Source organism: Scyliorhinus torazame, chromosome 22 (assembly GCF_047496885.1).
Source record: "Scyliorhinus torazame isolate Kashiwa2021f chromosome 22, sScyTor2.1, whole genome shotgun sequence".
Classification (NCBI taxonomy): Eukaryota; Metazoa; Chordata; class Chondrichthyes; order Carcharhiniformes; family Scyliorhinidae; genus Scyliorhinus; species Scyliorhinus torazame.
Window position 1 is genome coordinate 68758238 of NC_092728.1, and position 18420 is coordinate 68776657.

The window sequence follows — 18420 nt, forward strand, 5'->3', positions numbered from 1 at the left end:
TATGAACCAATTCTGAGATAATTTAACTTCAACATTACGAAATTTTACAAAACTTTTAATCAGAAGTTAGTGTTAAGCCTTTTTGAAGCATATAATAAAGGTGAAACTTAAGGAATGACCTTCAGCCCTGATCATCTAGTCAGTAGAGTTTCTGGATTTGAGAGGTGCTATCGAGAAGCTTTGGCATACTTGAGACTAGCTAGCTGTGTGTTCACAGTATACAATGGCAGCCAGGTTTGCCAAGTTGAAGCAACATTGCAAGTCCTTTTAAAATGTTTTTGATCTGGCTGTTATAATGAAGACACACTTCCTTCAGTCTAATATCAACACTTAACTGATTACATCAAATATGTTTGGCAACAACATACACAACGAACACCCTGTTTGACTATTTCAGTCCACCAAAGTAAATTATAACAGAAGTGCGCCTTTAAATATGATTCAATCTTTCCACTCGATCTGCAGCTGCCAACTGAAACAAATCCTTCGGCATGTGTGTAGGTATTTTTCATGTGGCTTGTTCACATAAATTTATAAATACTTCATTAATATTTTATATTAGATTGCCACAAATTGAACACAAAAATGTGCTCTTATTGTCTTCAATAGGGTGATAGTGCCTAAAGTAGTTATATCAGTTTAAAATAAGCATTTGCACACTTCACAAATCTATTACGAACTGCTTTTATTTATAACATTTGAGCAAGATTTGCATACAAATTCAGAACACTAATGGATCAAGCATAAATGCCCTTAAAACCATTAAAAATTATAATGAATGCAAACAGTAATGTCTCTGTAAAGTTCTCAAAGGACTTGCACAAAAAAAACTGACCTGCACTAAAGGACCTTTAAAAATTTTATGCAAAATTGTGTTTTTAATGTCCAACCATCACGCATCAACAGCAGATGGTAATTTCATAAAGACAAACTTTTACTACTTTGACCATTACTAATACTACTACATGTAAAAAAGTTTTTACTTGAATTCATGTTAAAAACAAGTTGTTCCTTTATACAATCTCGAGGTGAGTTTTACTTAGGTGTAAAATCACAGTAATCAGCACCATAACTGTTGGCCCTCACTATAACAAAAGTTCAATTTATTAAATGTCCTATTGTCGATATCTAGACAGACAATTCGCAGGAAGAATTTCATCAGTACAGCTGAGCTGGTGCTTCCAAGAGTCTGTTCACACAAGCAGAGCCATTTCTCTCAATGCAGCTCAATGTGGTCCAGGTTGAATTAGCATGTCAAGAAACATTGGCAGATGCGGCTGAGCTGGTGTCTGGGAGTCCATTTTGTTGTGCTTCAAGTTGAGATATTGTAGCTTGTCGCTGAGCTATGGCAGCAGCTGAATGCTTGCACTTCTCTGAACCACATTGACAGGTAAAATATTTACTCTTGATGTCCCAGAACCTGTCTCCATAATCAAAACTAAGAAACAAACAGAGCAGGGTGTTAAAAGTGTCCCTTAAAAAAAGACTATGGCTCTCCACAAGCAACACTCCTTAACAGTATTATTTTACAGATTGACTGCAACACTACATTAGTCACTGAATATTTTATTTAGCGCCAATTTTATACTGCAGGTGTCCATTTTCTTTGCATTTTCTTTGCATTTTCTTTGCAGCAGGATGAACCGGTAACAGCGAGATACACTGTTCTACATTGGTCAGAAGTGTATCCAACGTACTGTAATATTTTAAGCATGTGAATCTGAATTGAGGCAAGTTGGACTTCAGGTTGTTTCTATTTTGCACCACTATGACAATGAAACCACATCAAAATGTGCACTAACTGACCTACAATGAATCCAATAATTTATAAACAGAATTTAGCATGGAATTTATCTCTTAGCCACAAAGATCTTCACTTGCACTGTAAAACATGCCAACGGAAAAGTGAAGACTTGCAGTCTGTATCCCACAATCATGAAACTCTTCCATATGGCTGCATTGAGAGTGCTACCCTTTTGGATATCTCTCCTGCTACTGTTGTCTTAGGAAAGTAGACTCTTTTTAAGGGTACAGAGATTATTGAATAAAGCAGGAACAGTATTTGATGAGCAAATCTTTCTTGACAAAATCTGCTCTAAGAAATTTGATGAAAGTAGAGTGTCACAAATAATGAAAATCACCCATTGTCTCAGGATTACTGTTGGATGTGTTCAGGGAGAAGACTACAATCTCTCTGATGCTGGACAAATGGGTTCCTGAACTCATTTGTGCCCTTCTCCAGAAGAATGTTTAAAAGGAGTTCGATGTACGGATTAGGATATGCACTCATGGTGTGACTCATATTTTAATGTATCAGAATAGTTCTCGCTACAAATAATATATATTTATATTAAATAAAGTTAGACCCCTGTGATATGGTATTTTCTTTCTTTTTATTATTATTCATGTACGTGTAACTTTATAATGAATAAGCAATGTACTCAAAATTATTTTCCCTTTGGCAATGAAGTGAAATTGAATTCGAAGATATCTATTTTGTTGAAATATTTTCAAGTGCTATTAGTTGAGAAAAAGACAAAAATATTACCCGAGTTCTTCGCCAGACTTGATGTCTCTGCTGCTGAAGAATGCAATTCTTGGGAAACGAAGATCCTGGTGTGACATGAAAACTCGCACAGGGATCAGATTTGGCTCACAAAGATGGTTTATAAAGCGACTGACATTTCCATAGTAACGAGCATCAATGCAGTACACTTCCCCTTCCTAAAAATGAAACAAAAACAGAAATTATGGGTCATTTCCTCCCTCAGGTGAAAATACTGGGAATGCAATTAAATTGTATTCAGAATATTTATGCCGAGAATGGAAAGTATGAAGTACTTCAGAGAAATGGTGCACATTCCCATGTAGGTATGCTTCTCCTTTTGAATGGCAACCTAATGTACTTTTTAAAAAAAACATTCTCATGTAAAGGTATGCATATGCCAAGTACAATTGGCACCGTTTTAGTGAATTCTATTAACCTGAAGGTAAGAATTACACAATTTTGCAATGGTACTTCAAACAAAACTGAATATATAACCTTTTGATAATAAATTAACAGCACACAATATTGCTACTTTCAAGCTGCTTGGTAAATTTATTGTGGCGAGAATAGAGAAGGTAGGATTGTTCTATTTAGAGCAGTCAGGCTAAGGCGAGATTTAATAGGTGTTCAAAAATATATATTTTTTTTAAACAAACAATTTTATTGAGGTATTTTTTGGCATTGTAAAGTTACAGATTACAGAAATATGCAAACATTAACGAAAAACCAACACTTCAACCAAACCATAATGCACATACCCGCTCCTCTCCCAGAGACACTACCCTCCTACTCTATTTTAATCTCTCTCTTCCACCCCCTCCAACCCCCCCCCCCCCCAACCCTCCTCCCCTGCTGACGTTCATTCTCCCACGAAGAAGTCGATGAATGGTTGCCACCTTCGGGCGAAGCCCAATACAGATCCCCTCAAGGCGAACTTGATTTCTTCCATAGCCACAAAACTTGACATGTCCGAAAGCCATAGTTCGGAATTCGGGGGTTTTGAGTCCCTCCATGCCAGCAGTATTCGCCGCCGGGCTATCAGGGAAGCAAAGGCCAGAACATCAGCCTTTTTCTCCCCCTGGAATCCCGGTTCATCTGAAACCCCGAAGATTGCCACCCCTGGACTCATCACCACCCTTGTTTTCAGCAACCGGGAAATTACCCCCGCAAATCCCTCCCAGTACCCCCTAAGCTTAGGGCATGCCCAAAACATGTGAACGTGGTTCGCTGGTCCTCCCGCGCATCTAGCGCACTTGTCCTCTCCCCAAAGAATTTGCTCATCCGAGCCACCGTCATGTGGGCCCGGTGAACGACCTTAAACTGAACCAGGCTGAGCCTGGCACATGTTGCGGTTGAGTTTACCCTACTCAGGGCTTCCGCCCATACCCCGTCCTCCATCTCCCCGCCGAGCTCCTCCTCCCATTTAAGTTTCAGTTCCTCCGTCTGGGACACTTCTCCCTTCATGAGCACCTTGTAAATATCCGAGACGCTACCCTCTCCTCCTCTAGAGACTATTGTCCTGGATCCCTATTGGCGGGCAGCGTGGGAAGGATGGGACCTGTCTGTGTACAAAGTCCCGCACCTGTAAGTACCTAAAGTCATTTCCCAGCCCAGCTTTCTCCTCCAACTCCCTCAAACTTGCAAAGTTCCCCTCCAGGAACATATCGCCCACCCTCCTCACCCCCGCCCGCCACCATGTTCAAAACCCTCCATCCATGTTCCCGGGGGCGAATTGATGGTTATCACAAATTGGAGCCCAGACCGCGCACCCACCTCCCCTGCATGCTTTCTCCACTGGCTCCAAATCCGCAGGGCCGCCCCCACTACCGGGCTGGTGGAGTATCTGGCCGGCGCAAGCGGTAGGGGAGCCATGACCAGGGCTGCCAAACTGGTGCCCCTGCACGAAGCCACCTCCACCCGCTCCCAGATAGACCCTGTACCCACCATCCACTTCCTTATCATGGCTTTGTTAGCCGCCCAGTAGTAGTTGATCAGATTCGGCATTGCCAGTCCCCCCTCGCAGCGGCTCCTTTCAACCATCGCCTTCCTCACCCGCGGGAATTTTCCCGCCCAGACATAGCTCATGATGATTTTGCTGGTCCTTTTGAAGAAGGACCGTGGGATAAAGATTGGGAGACACTGGAAGATGAACAAGAATCTAGGGAGGATTGTCATCTTTACCGTCTGCATCCTCACAAGTGACAGCGGGAGTGCATTCGATCTCCGAAACTCCCTCTTCATTTGTTCCACCACTCTAGTCAAATTTAACTTATGTAACCTGCCCCAGTTTCAAGCCACCTGTATCACCAAGTACCGGAAACTTTCCTCCACCAGCCTAAATGGCAGCTCCTTCAGCCTATTCTCCTGGCCCCTTGCCTGCACCACAAACATCTCACTCTTGGCCATATTTAATTTGTACCCTGAGAACCGGCCAAACTTCCTCAATGTTTCCAGTATATTTTCCATCCCGGCCAGTGGGTCCGACACGTACAGGAGCAGGTCATCCGCATAGAAAGAGACCCTGTGCCGCACCCCCCCAGTCATTCCCTTCCACCCCTTTGCAGCTCTCAGCGCAATCGCCAACGGTTCTATGGCCAGCGCGAACAGCAACGGGGAGAGTGGGCATCCCTGTCTGGTCCCGCGATGCAGTCTGAAGTAATCTGACTTTATCCTGTTCGTCTTTACCAAGCTTTTGGGGCCTGGTACAATAGTCTGACCCAATTAACCAGTCCCTCCCCGAACCCAAACCGTCCGAGTACCTCCCACAAATTCCACCGGGTCGAAGGCCTTCTCAGCGTCCATTGCCACCACTACCTCCACCTCCTTGCCCGTCGGGGGCATCATAATCACATTAAGCAATCTTCTCAAGTTGGCTTTCAGCTCCCTGCCTTTCACAAACTCTGTTTGGTCGTCCCTAATCACCTCCGGTACACAGTCCTCAATTCTAATTGCCAGGAGCTTGGCGTCCACATTGATCAGGGAGAACGGCATGTATGACCCGCAGGATTCTGGGTTCTTGTCCCGCTTTAATATCAGTGAGATGGTGGCTTGCAACATTGTCGGAGGCAGGGTCCCTCTGTCCCCTCGCCTCTTTAAAAACCCTAGTCAGGACCGGTCCCACTATCTCCGAGAATTTTAAAAAAAACTCTACTGGTTATCCATCCGGTCCCGGGGCCTTCCCCGACTGCAGTGTTCAAAAATATTAACAGAGTTAATGGGGGAGGCCCGTTTCCACTGGTAGGGCAGACAGTAACCAGAGGAAGAATAATAGATTATGCTGGAAAAACTCAGCAGGTCTGCGAGTATCTATTAGGAGAGAAACGTTAACGTTTCAAGACCACGGACTCGTCGTCAGAACTGACAGGAGGGAGAATGTGTTAGAACTGTAGAAATTGAGGCGGCAGGATGGCACAGTGGTGAGCACTGCTACCTCACGCCGCTGAGGACCCGGGTTCAACCCCTGCTCCGGATCACTATCCTTGTGGAGTTTGCATATTCTCCCCATGTCTGCATGGGTCTCACCCCCAGAAACTAAATATGTGCAGGGAAGGTGGATTGGCTAAATTGTCCCTTAATCGGAAAAGAAATTGGGGGAATTTTTAAAAAAAAGAACTGTAGAAATTGCAATAAAAAGTAGCAACCTTAAGAACAAAAGACAGATGGCCTGGTTTGAAGGGTGAGGAGTTTTCACTGAGGCAATACATGTATGGAATTTTACAGAAAAGGGCGAGTTTAAGATGGAGAAACATCAAAAAAGTGCTGCAAAGTACACAATCGGAAGAGGAGATGCTGCTCCTCCAGTTTGCGCTGGACTTCGCTGGAGCATTGTAGCAGGCCAAGGACAGACATGTGGGCTTCTTTTCCCTGAAAGAATGGAGACTGATTTAACGTAATTGTTAAAAACCAGAGGGGAGCTGAGGAGAAACATGTGCAGCAAATTTTGATCTAAAATGCACTGTTTGAAAGGATGGTTGATAGCAATTTTAGAAAACAAAAGGTAATTGGACTTATACTTGAATATATTTGCTCTTCCAAAGAGTTGAAACGGTACAATGGACTAAATGATTTCTTTGTGCTGTATAATTCTATAATTTTACTCCCAGTGGGAACATTAGTTTGTTGATTGGGTATTCCACTGCTAAGTCTACACCTCATTAAACAATTAAAGATCTACTGGAGGTGCCAAAGTCATTCTGTCAGGCTGCCATAACTATCTGCTGCCTTGAACAACTAATAATTTTCGTTAAATGGAGACATATGAATATACAAATTAGGAGCAGGAGTGGGCCTCTTGAGCCTGCTCCACCATTCAATAAAACCCGTACGAACGGGACATGGCGCTCGACTCACCAATCGACAGTTCCAACAGGCTTCAGCAAAAAACCGCACCGACCTCCTCAGAAGACAAACACGGGACACAACCGACAGAGTACCATTTGTCGTCCAGTACTTCCCCAGAGCGGAGAAACTACAACATCTTCTTCGCAGCCTTCAAAACGTCATCGATGAAGATGAACATCTTGTCAAGGTCATCCCCACCCCACCACTACTTGCCCATCAAACAACCGCAAAACCTCAAACAAACCCTTGTTTGCGGCAAACTACCCAGCCTTCAGATTGCGATCACGACACCACACAACCCTGCCATGGCAATCTCTGCAAGACGTGCCAGATCATCGACATGGGTATCACCATTACATGTGAGAACATCACCCACCAGGTACACGGTACATACTCGTGTGACTCAGCCAACGTTGACTACCTCATACGCTGCAAGAAAGGATGTCCCGAAGCGTGGTACATTGGCGAGACCATGCAGACGCTGCGACAACGGATGAATGGACATCGGGCGACAATCGCCAGGCAGGAATGTTCCCTTCCAGTCGGGGAACATTTCAGCAGTCAAGGGCGTTCAGCCTCTGATCTCCGGGTAAGCGTTCTCCAAGGCGGCCTTCAGAACGCGTGACAACGCAAAATTGCCGAGCAGAAACTTATAGCCAAGTTCCGCACACATGAGTGCGGCCTCAACCGGGACCTTGGATTCATGTTGCATTACATTCATCCCCCATTATCTGGCCTGGGCTTGTGAAATCTTACCAACAATCCTGGCTTGAAACAATTCATACCTCTTTAACCTGGGGTTACTCCTATCTCTGGATCTGTAAAGGCTCAATTACCTGCAAATGCTCACATTCAAAGCATTGTCTTCTTTGACTTTGTCTTTATGTATGTTTCTGGAACATACCTTTTCATTCACCTGAGGAAGGAGCAGTGCTCCGAAAGCTAGTGATTGAAACAAACCTGTTGGACTTTAACCTGGTGTTGTAAGACTTCTTACTGTGCTCACCCCAGTCCAACGCTGGCATCTCCACATCTTGGCTTCTTAAATGTTATGTAACCTTCAATATTCAGGTCCAAATCTATATAATCCTGCAGCCAAATTTCTGTAATAGCAATCAAGTTGTATTTATTTAATTATATTTGAGATATCACGTCATCTGTTTTGTTTCGAATGCTGCGTGCATTCAGACAGAGCCTTTTTAGTTTTGTCCTTTTATTATTTTTGTAACCTCTAGCCTTATCGGCTGATTTACTCTTTGATTTGTCCTCTCTCTCTCTGTCTTTTTTATCATTGCTCAAATTAACTCTCTTGCCTTGTCTCTACTCTTTGATTAATGACATTTTCTCAAATTTGAGCCCTTGCCCCCACCATTTAGTTTATAACCCTCTCTACATCCCCAGTTATGCAGCTTGTTAGAACATCAGCCCCAGCACGACTAAGGTGTAGACTGTCATAACGGTACAGCTGCCACTTTCCCCAATACTGGTGCTAGTGCCCCATGAACTGGAACCCACTTCTCCCTAGTCTTTGAGCTATGCATTAATTTCTCTCGTACTTGCCCGATGCCAATTTGGACTCAAATAATCCAGAGATTAGCATTGTGGTTTTGCTTCTTAATTTGCTACCTAGATCCTCATCTTGCCTATGTCATTGGTACCTACATGGACCACAACAACTGGATCCTGCCCCTCCCACTGTAAGTTCCTCTCCAGCCTTGATGTGATGTCCCAAACCCTGGCACCTGTCAGGAAACACACCCTTCTGGACTCTATAACCCTGACAATACTATCCTCTTATCACTACATTCCTTTTTGCTCCTCCTGCTTAAATGGCTTCCTGTAGCATAGTGCCATGGCCAGTTAGCTCAGCCACCCTGCCATCTCACTCTCATCCAGTCAAGCCAAAAGAACCTCTTGGACAATTGTAGCGACTGAGACTCCTGCCATCTGAGTCCCCTTACCTGCCTCAGCTGCTGTCAAACCCTCCTGCCCCTGACCACCTTCTAAATCAGAAGACCCTACCTTGAAGGGACATGACTGCCTCCTGGTACAAAGTGTCCAAGTAACTTGACCCCTCCCTGATGTGTCACAATGTCTGCACTCGGCCTTCAGCTCAATGACTGAGCCTCAAGCTGCAAACACTTACTGCAGACATGTTTGTCCTGGAAGACAATGGCATCCAGGAGCTCGCACATGCTGCAGCCGAGACTTATCACCTAGCCTCCAATCCATCCGTCCTGTGCTTTAATTAACTACTAATTATTTTATTCAACTACTTATTTCTCTTGTGTGTTTTATTAACCTTACCACAAGTTCCTGTACTATTTTAAACCTTAGGAATAGAATTGACCGTAACTACTTACCAGATACTCAACAGCTAGCCTCTCCCCCTGCAGTAGAATAAGAACCAATTCCTACAGGTGAAAAGTTAGAAAAAGCAATGGGGTACCTCCTTTCCATTGTGTTAAACTCGTCAAACTCTCACCCCTCTGTTCAAGTTGCATACTAGTGCCAGGATGTACTGAGATGCCTGAATTTATCTGTTCACAAGTTTATGTTGAATGCTCAAACAAGCAAACAAAAAACTTCGGACTGGATTTCAAAAGCAGGTTGTGGTCAGGATTGGAGGTGGGCGGGTCCACAACATACACCAGCCATCATATGCTGCTTCAGCACCATGATCCCAACACCAAGCCATTCATAGGAGGCTCGTTCAGGGTCAGAATAACTCTACCCGCAAACAGTAGGCAACCAACGGAGAGCAATTAGGATCAATTCACGCTCCATTCTATTTGTAAATGCGCGTAAGGGACCATGGCAGGGCAACCATGGTGCGCTCACATCAGGAAAGATTAGGGCTGCCCTTCATCTCATGAGGAAACTTCTCCATCAACACCAGACATGGCTGCCAGGCCACAGCTGTAACCGTTAGCAGTCTCCTGGAAGTATTTCCAAATGTTAAAAATATTGACCAATGCTTCCGAGGGCAGCTCCACGTTGAAGCACCCTCCCATCACAAATCAGCCAGTGGGGCTGCTGATACGTCAGTGCTGGAGGGTCTCCCATTGGCCCTCCAGTCTCAGGAGCCAGCCCGTAATCTTTTACTGGACAGTAAGCTCGCTCCAAGTCATTAATAAGCCTGGCCCTTTAAAAAATTGGGTGGGCATGTCTAGAACATGCCATGCAGGATGGGGACCTGGAACTGGTCCCAACTTCAGGTTCCAAGCCCTGGACTAAAAATCCAGGGCAGAGTTTCATACCTGACCTGGTTTTGAATCAGTACTTACTTCTGGAAACTCTCATCAGTTGTTGTTTTTTGGTAATCTAAAAGTTATTTCTGTGCTTTTGTGAAAATATACGAGCTTTGTGTCAGGGTGAACTTATTGCATGGATAAGTTTTACCATTAATTAACAATAAGCACATGACAGTGGAAGCACTACATCACTATGGATATGCAACATAAATGTTTAAAAAACTCCAGGAAATATGAGCTGCAAACTACAATGAAATTTATTCAGGCTTTAAATGTCTGCCATTCCTGATGATAGGTAGAGAGGATAACAGACCTTCGACATAAACACAAGCTAAAAGGAACATACAGGTGGGGCTCAATTTACAGAAAGATTTCACCTCTTAGAATGCAAAGCAGATTGTATGTTGCAGTGTAACAGATATTCATTCATTTTTATAAGTCTACATTTTCTTGCACCTTATGGAAATTGGAAGTGTTGATTTCATTGAAAACACTGAACGATGCTCAAACAACTTTGTTCTTTTTGAACCAAAATAAGTGTAAAACATCAGCTATTACAATCCATTGTTGTACCATCACAATACATCTTGCAACTTTCAAAACTAAGTTGAATACCTATAAAATTATGTTTCTAGAAAAGTTGAGATTTTAAATTGCTTTGGAGAATATCCCTTTTGTTCCCTCTTAAAATAGACCTTTCCCCCCCTTAATTTATTTTTTCTGTTTTATTTTAATTTAACGGTCTCTAAATGCATTCATTTAATTTGTTCCATTTCTTTCAATCCTTTATCTATAATAACATTTAAAACTAATGAGTTTTTGGAATTCGTGGGGGGGGGGGGGGGGGGGGGGGGGGGGAAGGAGAGATCTGCACACAATGTTCCTGTCAGTAGTGGTGCTACAATGTGTTGTCAACATACAAATTAATCACAAAAAAGTTACTCAATTTGCACGCATTTTAGTTGCCATTGCTCTCCATCCTAATCGAAGTTCCAACAGCCACAAATGAACACTTATAACAATGAGCAACAGCAAGTACAACACTGGTCATCCTCAATTTAAATGTTTAAATTTGAAAAATTAGTAGATTTCAATGCCATTCTGTATGTTTCAACGAGTCAATTTTTATTTTAAATTAAAAATCATTGGGTTTTCAAAATCATTTCCAACATTCAAAGGATTAAACTTTAAAAAAAATATAGACCCAAGTGTCAGATCACTGTAGTAAATCCACTTTACTTCAGTAAGCAACAATACCCACACCCTTTCCGTTGAAATGTTTGTATTATCCAAAACAAGTTGAAGCAATTACAGCTACGGCACCTTGCATCAATACCATAGAATCAGTCATTTATAGCACAAAAGGAGACCATGCAGCCCATCAAGTCCATGTCAGCCTCTCATGGAGCAATCCAGGTAGTCCCACCCAGTCCCTTTGCTTGATCCCTGCAGCCCTACAGGTTTATCTCTTTCCATCCACTTTTTTTTTGAAACCATTATTTCTCCTCCCACCACCCATAGAACATAGAAAAATAGAGCACAGAACAGGCCCTTCGGCCCACGATGTTGTGCCGAACCTTTGTCCCAGATTAATCATAGATTATCATTGAATTTACAGTGCAGAAGGAGGCCATTCGGCCCATTGAGTCTGCACCGGCTCTTGGAAAGAGCACCCTACCCATAGTCAACACCTCCACCCAACACTAAGGGCAATTTTGGACACAAAGGGCAATTCAGCATGGCCAATCCACATAACCTGCACATCTTTGGACTGTGGGAGGAAACCGGAGCACCCGGAGGAAACCCACGCAGACACGAGGAGGATGTGCAGACTCCGCACAGACAGTGACCCAAGCCGGAATCGAACCTGGGACCCTGGAGCTGTGAAGCAATTGTGCTATCCACAATGCTACCGTGCTGCCCTTAAGAACAAATAAATCTACACTATATCATTTTACCGTAATCCATGTACCTATCCAATAGCTGCTTGAAGGTCCCTAATGTTTCCGACTCAACTACTTCCACAGGCAGTGCATTCCATGCCCCCACTACTCTCTGGGTAAAGAACCTACCTCTGACATCCCCCCTATATCTTCCACCATTCACCTTAAATTTATGTCCCCTTGTAATGGTTTGTTCCACCCGGGGAAAAAGAAAATGTGGCCTTACCAAAGTTTTGTACAGCTGCATCATCACCTCACGGCTCTTAAATTCAATCCCTCTGTTAACGAACGCTAGCACACCATAGGCCTTCTTTACAGCTCTATCCACTTGAGTGGCAACTTTCAAAGATGTATGAACATAGACCCCAAGATCTCTCTGCTCCTCCACATTGCCAAGAACTCGACCGTTAACCCTGTATTCCGCATACATTTTTGTCCTTCCAAAATGGATAACCTCACACTTTTCAGGGTTAAACTCCATCTGCCACTTCTCAGCCAAGCTCTGCATCCTATCTATGTCTCTTTGCAGCCGACAACAGCCCTCCTCACTATCCACAACTCCACCAATCTTCGTATCATCTGCAAATTTACTGACCCACCCTTCAACTCCCTCATCCAAGTCATTAATGAAAATCACAAACAGCAGAGGACCCAGAACTGATCCCTGCGGTACGCCACTGGTAACTGGGATCCAGGCTGAATATTTGCCATCTACCACCACTCTCTGACTTCTATCGGTTAACCAGTTCGTTATCCAACTGGCCAAATCTCCCACTATCCCATGCCTCCTTACTTTCTGCAGAAGTCTACCATGGGGAACCTTATCAAATGCCTTACTAAAATCAATGTACACTACATCCACTGCTTTACCTTCATCCACATGCTTGGTCACCTCCTCAAAGAATTCAATAAGACTTGTAAGGCAAGACCTACCCCTCACAAATCCGTGCTGACTATCCCTAATCAAGCAGTGTCTTTCCAGATGCTCAGAAATCCTATACTTCAGTACCCTTTCCATGACTTTGCCTTCTACCGAAGTAAGACTAACTGGCCTGTAATTCCCAGGGTTATCCCTATTCCCTTTTCTGAACAGGGGCAAGACATTCGCCACTCTCCAATCCCCTGGTACCACCCCTGTTGACAGTGAGGACGAAAAGATCATTGCCAACGGCTCTGCAATTTCATCTCTTGCTTCCCATAGAATCCTTGGATATATCCCGTCAGGCCCAGGGGACTTGTCTATCCTCAAGTTTTTCAAAATGCCCAACACATCTTCCTTCCTAACAAGTATTTCCTCGAGCTGACCAGTCTGTTTCACACTGTCCTCTCCAACAATATGGCCCCTCTCATTTGTAAATACAGAAGAAAAATACTCGTTCAAGATCTCTCCTATCTCTTCAGACTCCATACACAATCTCCCGCTACTGTCCTTGATCGGACCTACCCTCGCTCTAGTCATTAATGAAAATCACAAACCCATGGGCAGTGGATTCCAGGTGTCACAACACCCTTGGCAAGTGCGTGGTCAATTCCAGCCCAACTGGTCCAGGAGTCCCAACACAAGTGAATTAACCAATAATTCTTATAAAAATACCCAAAGTCTTTGATCCATGGCTGCCCAATAATCACAGTCACCAGGTTTGTAATTTAAACACAATTACTGTTTATTTATAGCAAGAACTATAATGAAAAATGCAGTAAAGACAACTGGTTAACTATTAACTAATTTCTAACTTCCCACTTTAACTTGCCCGCCACGCTGTACACACACACACGACAGAGGGGTGGAAAGCACACACACGACAGAGGGGTGGAAAGGGGTCAAAGTCATAGGTGAAAGGAAAAAAGTATTTGTTTCAGATGGTGGTTTTTTATCAGACTTTTCTTCACAGTAATTTTGCAGATGAAAGTCTTTGGTTTACAGCCTGTAATGGTCTTATGGAGTTCTATTCATTCAGGTTTTCTGTAGTTTAGAAATGCAGTGTCACAACATTCCTGGAGAGCATCCTACTTCTTTTCAAACCTTGAGGGTCAGAGAGAGAGAGAGCGCGAGAGAGAGAGCTGGATATATTCTCCGTGCTGCCAGAGTCAAAACTGAAACTCCTTAGAATTCTGAAATGCTCCCCACTGGGCCAGAATCCAATTACCACCTGTTACCAGGCACAGCACAGCATTTTGGTCCCATTCACTGGCCATTAGCCAATCAATCAAACCATGTTCCAACCCATGTCTCGCACTGGTGCCTAAAAGTCTGCAGCTTCAGTAAAACCATCAAGTGATTGATTGTTCGTTAAACGTCTGGAGTCTTCTGCTTCAATTAAAGACACAGGCTGCTTGCCTTAAAGAGACATGTCCATTAATCATCCATGGATCAAAATAAGAACAACAAAATAAAAGGGAAAATAAGGGGAATAAACAGAAAATACCATTACAAAGGTCATTGCTATATGCGATGTAAAACGCTTCTTCCTCACATTCCCTGCATCTCTTGCCCAAAATCCTAAATTTGTGTCCTCACGTCCTTGTACCATCAGCTAATGGGAAGAACTTTTCCTTGTCTTGTCCAAGCCAGTCATAATTGCGTACATTCCATCAAATCTCTTCTCAATTTCCTTTGCTCCAAAGAGAACAAACCCAGCCTTTTCAACCTAAACTTGAGCTACCCCTCCCACAACCCCACCCTGCCGGATCCCATCCCACCTCATCCCAGAACCATTCTGATATATCTCCTCTGCATCCTCTCAAGGACATTCACATTTTTCCTAAAGCATGATGACCAAATGGCAGTTCACCACCACTAATCAAGGGAGGAATGGGCAATAAATGCTGGCCTGGCCAGTGACACATGCATCCCAGGAATGCATGTTTTCAAAAATTGGACACAATAATCTAGTTGGGCCCTTACCAGAGCAGTATAAAAAGTTCATCATAACCTCCCTGCTTTAATACTCAATGCCTCTTTTCATGAAGCCCAGGATCCAAAATTCTTTGCTGACCACTCTCTGCCAACTTCAAAGAACGATGCATACACATGCCTAAGTCCCTCTGTTCCTGCATACTCTTTAGAATTTGACACCAAACTTACACTGCCTAGCCCCATCCCATCTGCTGAAATGCATCACCTCACACTTCTCTATATTAAATGCCATCTGCCACCTGTCTGTCCATTCCGCAATCCAATATGTTGTAGGCAATTTGTATCATCCTCACTGCTTGCCACTCCTCTGATGTCATCTGAAAATTTGATTTTACTCCTTATTCCAAGATTCAAGTCTTTTCTAAATAACAAAAAAACAATGGTCCTAGGACTGAGCCTTGGGGAACATCTCTATCTATTACCAACCATTCCCATGACTGTGTTTAAGCCAAATTGTTATCCAATTGGACTTTAAACCTCCTATTCCGTAAGCCTCAACTTTGCTAACCAGCCTTTCATGTGGTGCTTTGCCAAATGTCTTCTTAAAATTCACATGGACAACATCCATCATAATCACTTTCCTGTTCATCCAAATATGCAATTAGATTCCCCAAGCATAGTCTGCCTTTTACAAATCCATGCTGGCTCTCCTTAGCTAATTCAAACTTCTCCATGTACCCTGTGATTTGTTTTCCACGCTGATTGATGATTCCAAAACCTTACCCACCACTGATGTTAAAATAACTTGCTTGAGTTTGCCCTGTACAACTTGATAATCTGAACTTGTCCATGAATTAACAGTAAATGGATCTGGCGATGATTTAAAAAGAGTAAATCCCTCACTTCAATTCCTACACTTGGCAGTGCTATTTGCCCGTGACAGATTCGTACTTATTCTTGCAAAGAACACGAGCTTTGCGCGCAAGTTCTATCACATACTGATTCTCTTTGTCAAAATTATATTGAAATGTTAAATCTGTCTCCAAATGTTATGTCCTATTGTCGTAATATTATGTCAACGATACCATTAGAACTTCCTGTGCGCGATTCTGTGGGGCCGTCAGCTGCGGGCGTAAATCCTGCAATGGCCACAAACTCTCACAAGAGATCAAATACTGGATTTGTGCGGCTGATGTTTCCCATTGTGATATTCCTGAGCCCCATCCCAAGGACCCTATCAAGCTCACATTCAGGAAGGGTGAGAACCTGATTTGCATCAAATTTAATCAGTTTCAATATCATTAGTGAGGTTACTGTTGATTCTTCTGATCTCATTGAATCTTCTCATCCACCAACGGGATGTTAGGCAGGCACGATTTACTACTGGTTATTGAAAACGGGAACCAGTCATGATGGCCCACGCTTGGAGGCCCTGAGGTTGGGGGCCAAAGCTGGCAGTGCCCCCTAGCACTGCCAGAGCGCAAACCTTTCTCCACTGGGAGAATGGCAAACCTTCCTCCACTTACCCTTGTGTGTGTGTGTGTGTGTGTGTGTATGTGGTGGTGGGGGAGGGAAAGAGAGAGAGGGAGAGAAAGAGGGGTGCATGCCGGACATCACGGGACCTGACACTTCCGTGGTTGGGGGGGGGGGGGGGGGGGGGGGGAGGGGAGAAATCGAGGCGATACTTGTGGAGGGTTCCTCCATGGCCGGGGGGTGGGGTGAAAGAATATTTTTTGCGCAGATTAGCGCCTTTAAAGATGGCATCCTGGTCTCTATGTAGGCTTGCCATTTTAATGAGGCCCTGTCCTGTCAGAGTGACGGTATTAAACATGCTTACCCATTCTTTTCTGACAAGTCTCAAAGTATCTGGGCAGAAAACCTGGCTATGTTTCTGGTTTTCAGTCAGAACTTGACCACTTCGCCATTTTGTGCCATAAAATTCCACCCTCTATTTCTCTTGTTTATATATAATCTACGGTGCAACAATTTATCCGACTAATTGCTCAAAATGTTGTGCTACCATTTTCCATTCAAAAAATGTTGGTTGCCTTTTTGTTTTTCTTTTGTAAACAGAATTCCTAATATCCAAAATCAGCAGGTATACAGAGAGACAAATGCACAAAAGAGACATTGGCAAACAGTTCAAGTGTGAGAGAGAGATAAATTTTCTTCATGCTAATAATTCAATTTACAAAACTGTTTCTGAAGTTAATCAATTATTTCAGACAGTCAGAAAAGGTAGGTGCTTAAAGCGGACTTCAAACAAAACTGAAAAAAATTGAGTAATGACAAACTGCATAGTAATTTGCTTATTTACCCAACAAATTGTCATTGTGCCTTTTAATACTTTCAATATCCATTGTCTGGCACTTGCCCCTTATATGTCTGACAATACTGTCTGGCATTTGCCCCTTATATGTCTGAACAACTTCCCGATCCTGTCGGACCCCAAGTTCCCAGGACCTGGGGGTATTTTACATGCTCTCAAGCATCCAGACCACAATTCCAACGCTTTCTCATCCAGAACCACCTCAATGCTCTCAGATCCTGAGATACCCCTCACATGCTTACAGACCCTTTGCTTCCAATGATCCCAGATCCCAAAACACATTCAGAATCGCCCGCAGTGCCTCCCACCCCAGTACTGCCACAGTCTAGGCCCACTTCCCTGTTCTTGCAGGTCAATGGATGACACCTATTATTGGTGTATCAGTGTTTCTTCCAATTCAACTTGGCATAACTTTAACAAAAATAAAATTCCTGATTCACTGGATGCAATGTCACAGGAAATATTTCGTGAACTATTTAATCAAATCCCTACACTGTTCGATACAATTACAATATGTTCTCATAAATCCCCTTCAATGCATCATTTGGTGAATAGTCATTTGGTCTGAAAGCATATAACATGAATGGTTTATTGAAAAAGTTGATCTAATTACTTGGTCAACTGAACTAATTGGGAATTTGCTGAAATTCAAGGTCAAACAACACACAATATATATTTATATTTTGGTAAAAATAGTTACAAAAAGAGATTCACAGCAAAAGGTTATGTACATCTGCAAATTCCAAAATCAAGCACTTCATCTGACTAATGTGGAAAACAGGAAGGATAATCTTTTGCTTCCCCGAGGAAGGTCGCTATTTTGGATCTTTCTCTCACAGCTGTAAGCAGCTCCACAGACATCAGCAACAAGACCTATCAGTGAATAATTGATCGGCGCCACAGCCTGTCTCAGATTTGGAGCCAACTTAAGTTCAGCACCAACTCAGTACACAGCGCATCATCAACCTGGATGTCATACTCTTTATACTTGTACAATGTACTCTTTGTACAACGTAGCCATTTGGTCGCAGATATTATTACTAACATCTGTGAAGTTTATCTAAACTGTGTGTCGAAGCCCAACATGAGATGGGGCTTCCATATGGTAGAGAAGGGAATGATTAAAATACATTTTATTTTTCCGTGGC

General features: G+C 43.2%; 1 protein-coding gene across 9 annotated transcripts in view; it reads right to left on the reverse strand.

Moving 5' to 3' along the window:
- Positions 1–668: 668 nt before the first annotated feature.
- LOC140399108 (histone-lysine N-methyltransferase EHMT1-like) overlaps positions 669–18420 on the reverse strand; it is a 206042-nt gene continuing 188290 nt past the window's right edge. For all 9 annotated transcript variants that reach the window (XM_072488278.1, XM_072488283.1, XM_072488276.1 and 6 more), the window contains 2 exons: positions 2549–2724; positions 669–1438 (listed from right to left, as the gene is read on the reverse strand). In XM_072488278.1, the coding sequence (XP_072344379.1) occupies positions 1255–1438; positions 2549–2724 (360 nt within the window). In that variant the 3' untranslated portion in view covers positions 669–1254. The remainder of the gene's footprint in view (positions 1439–2548; positions 2725–18420) is intronic.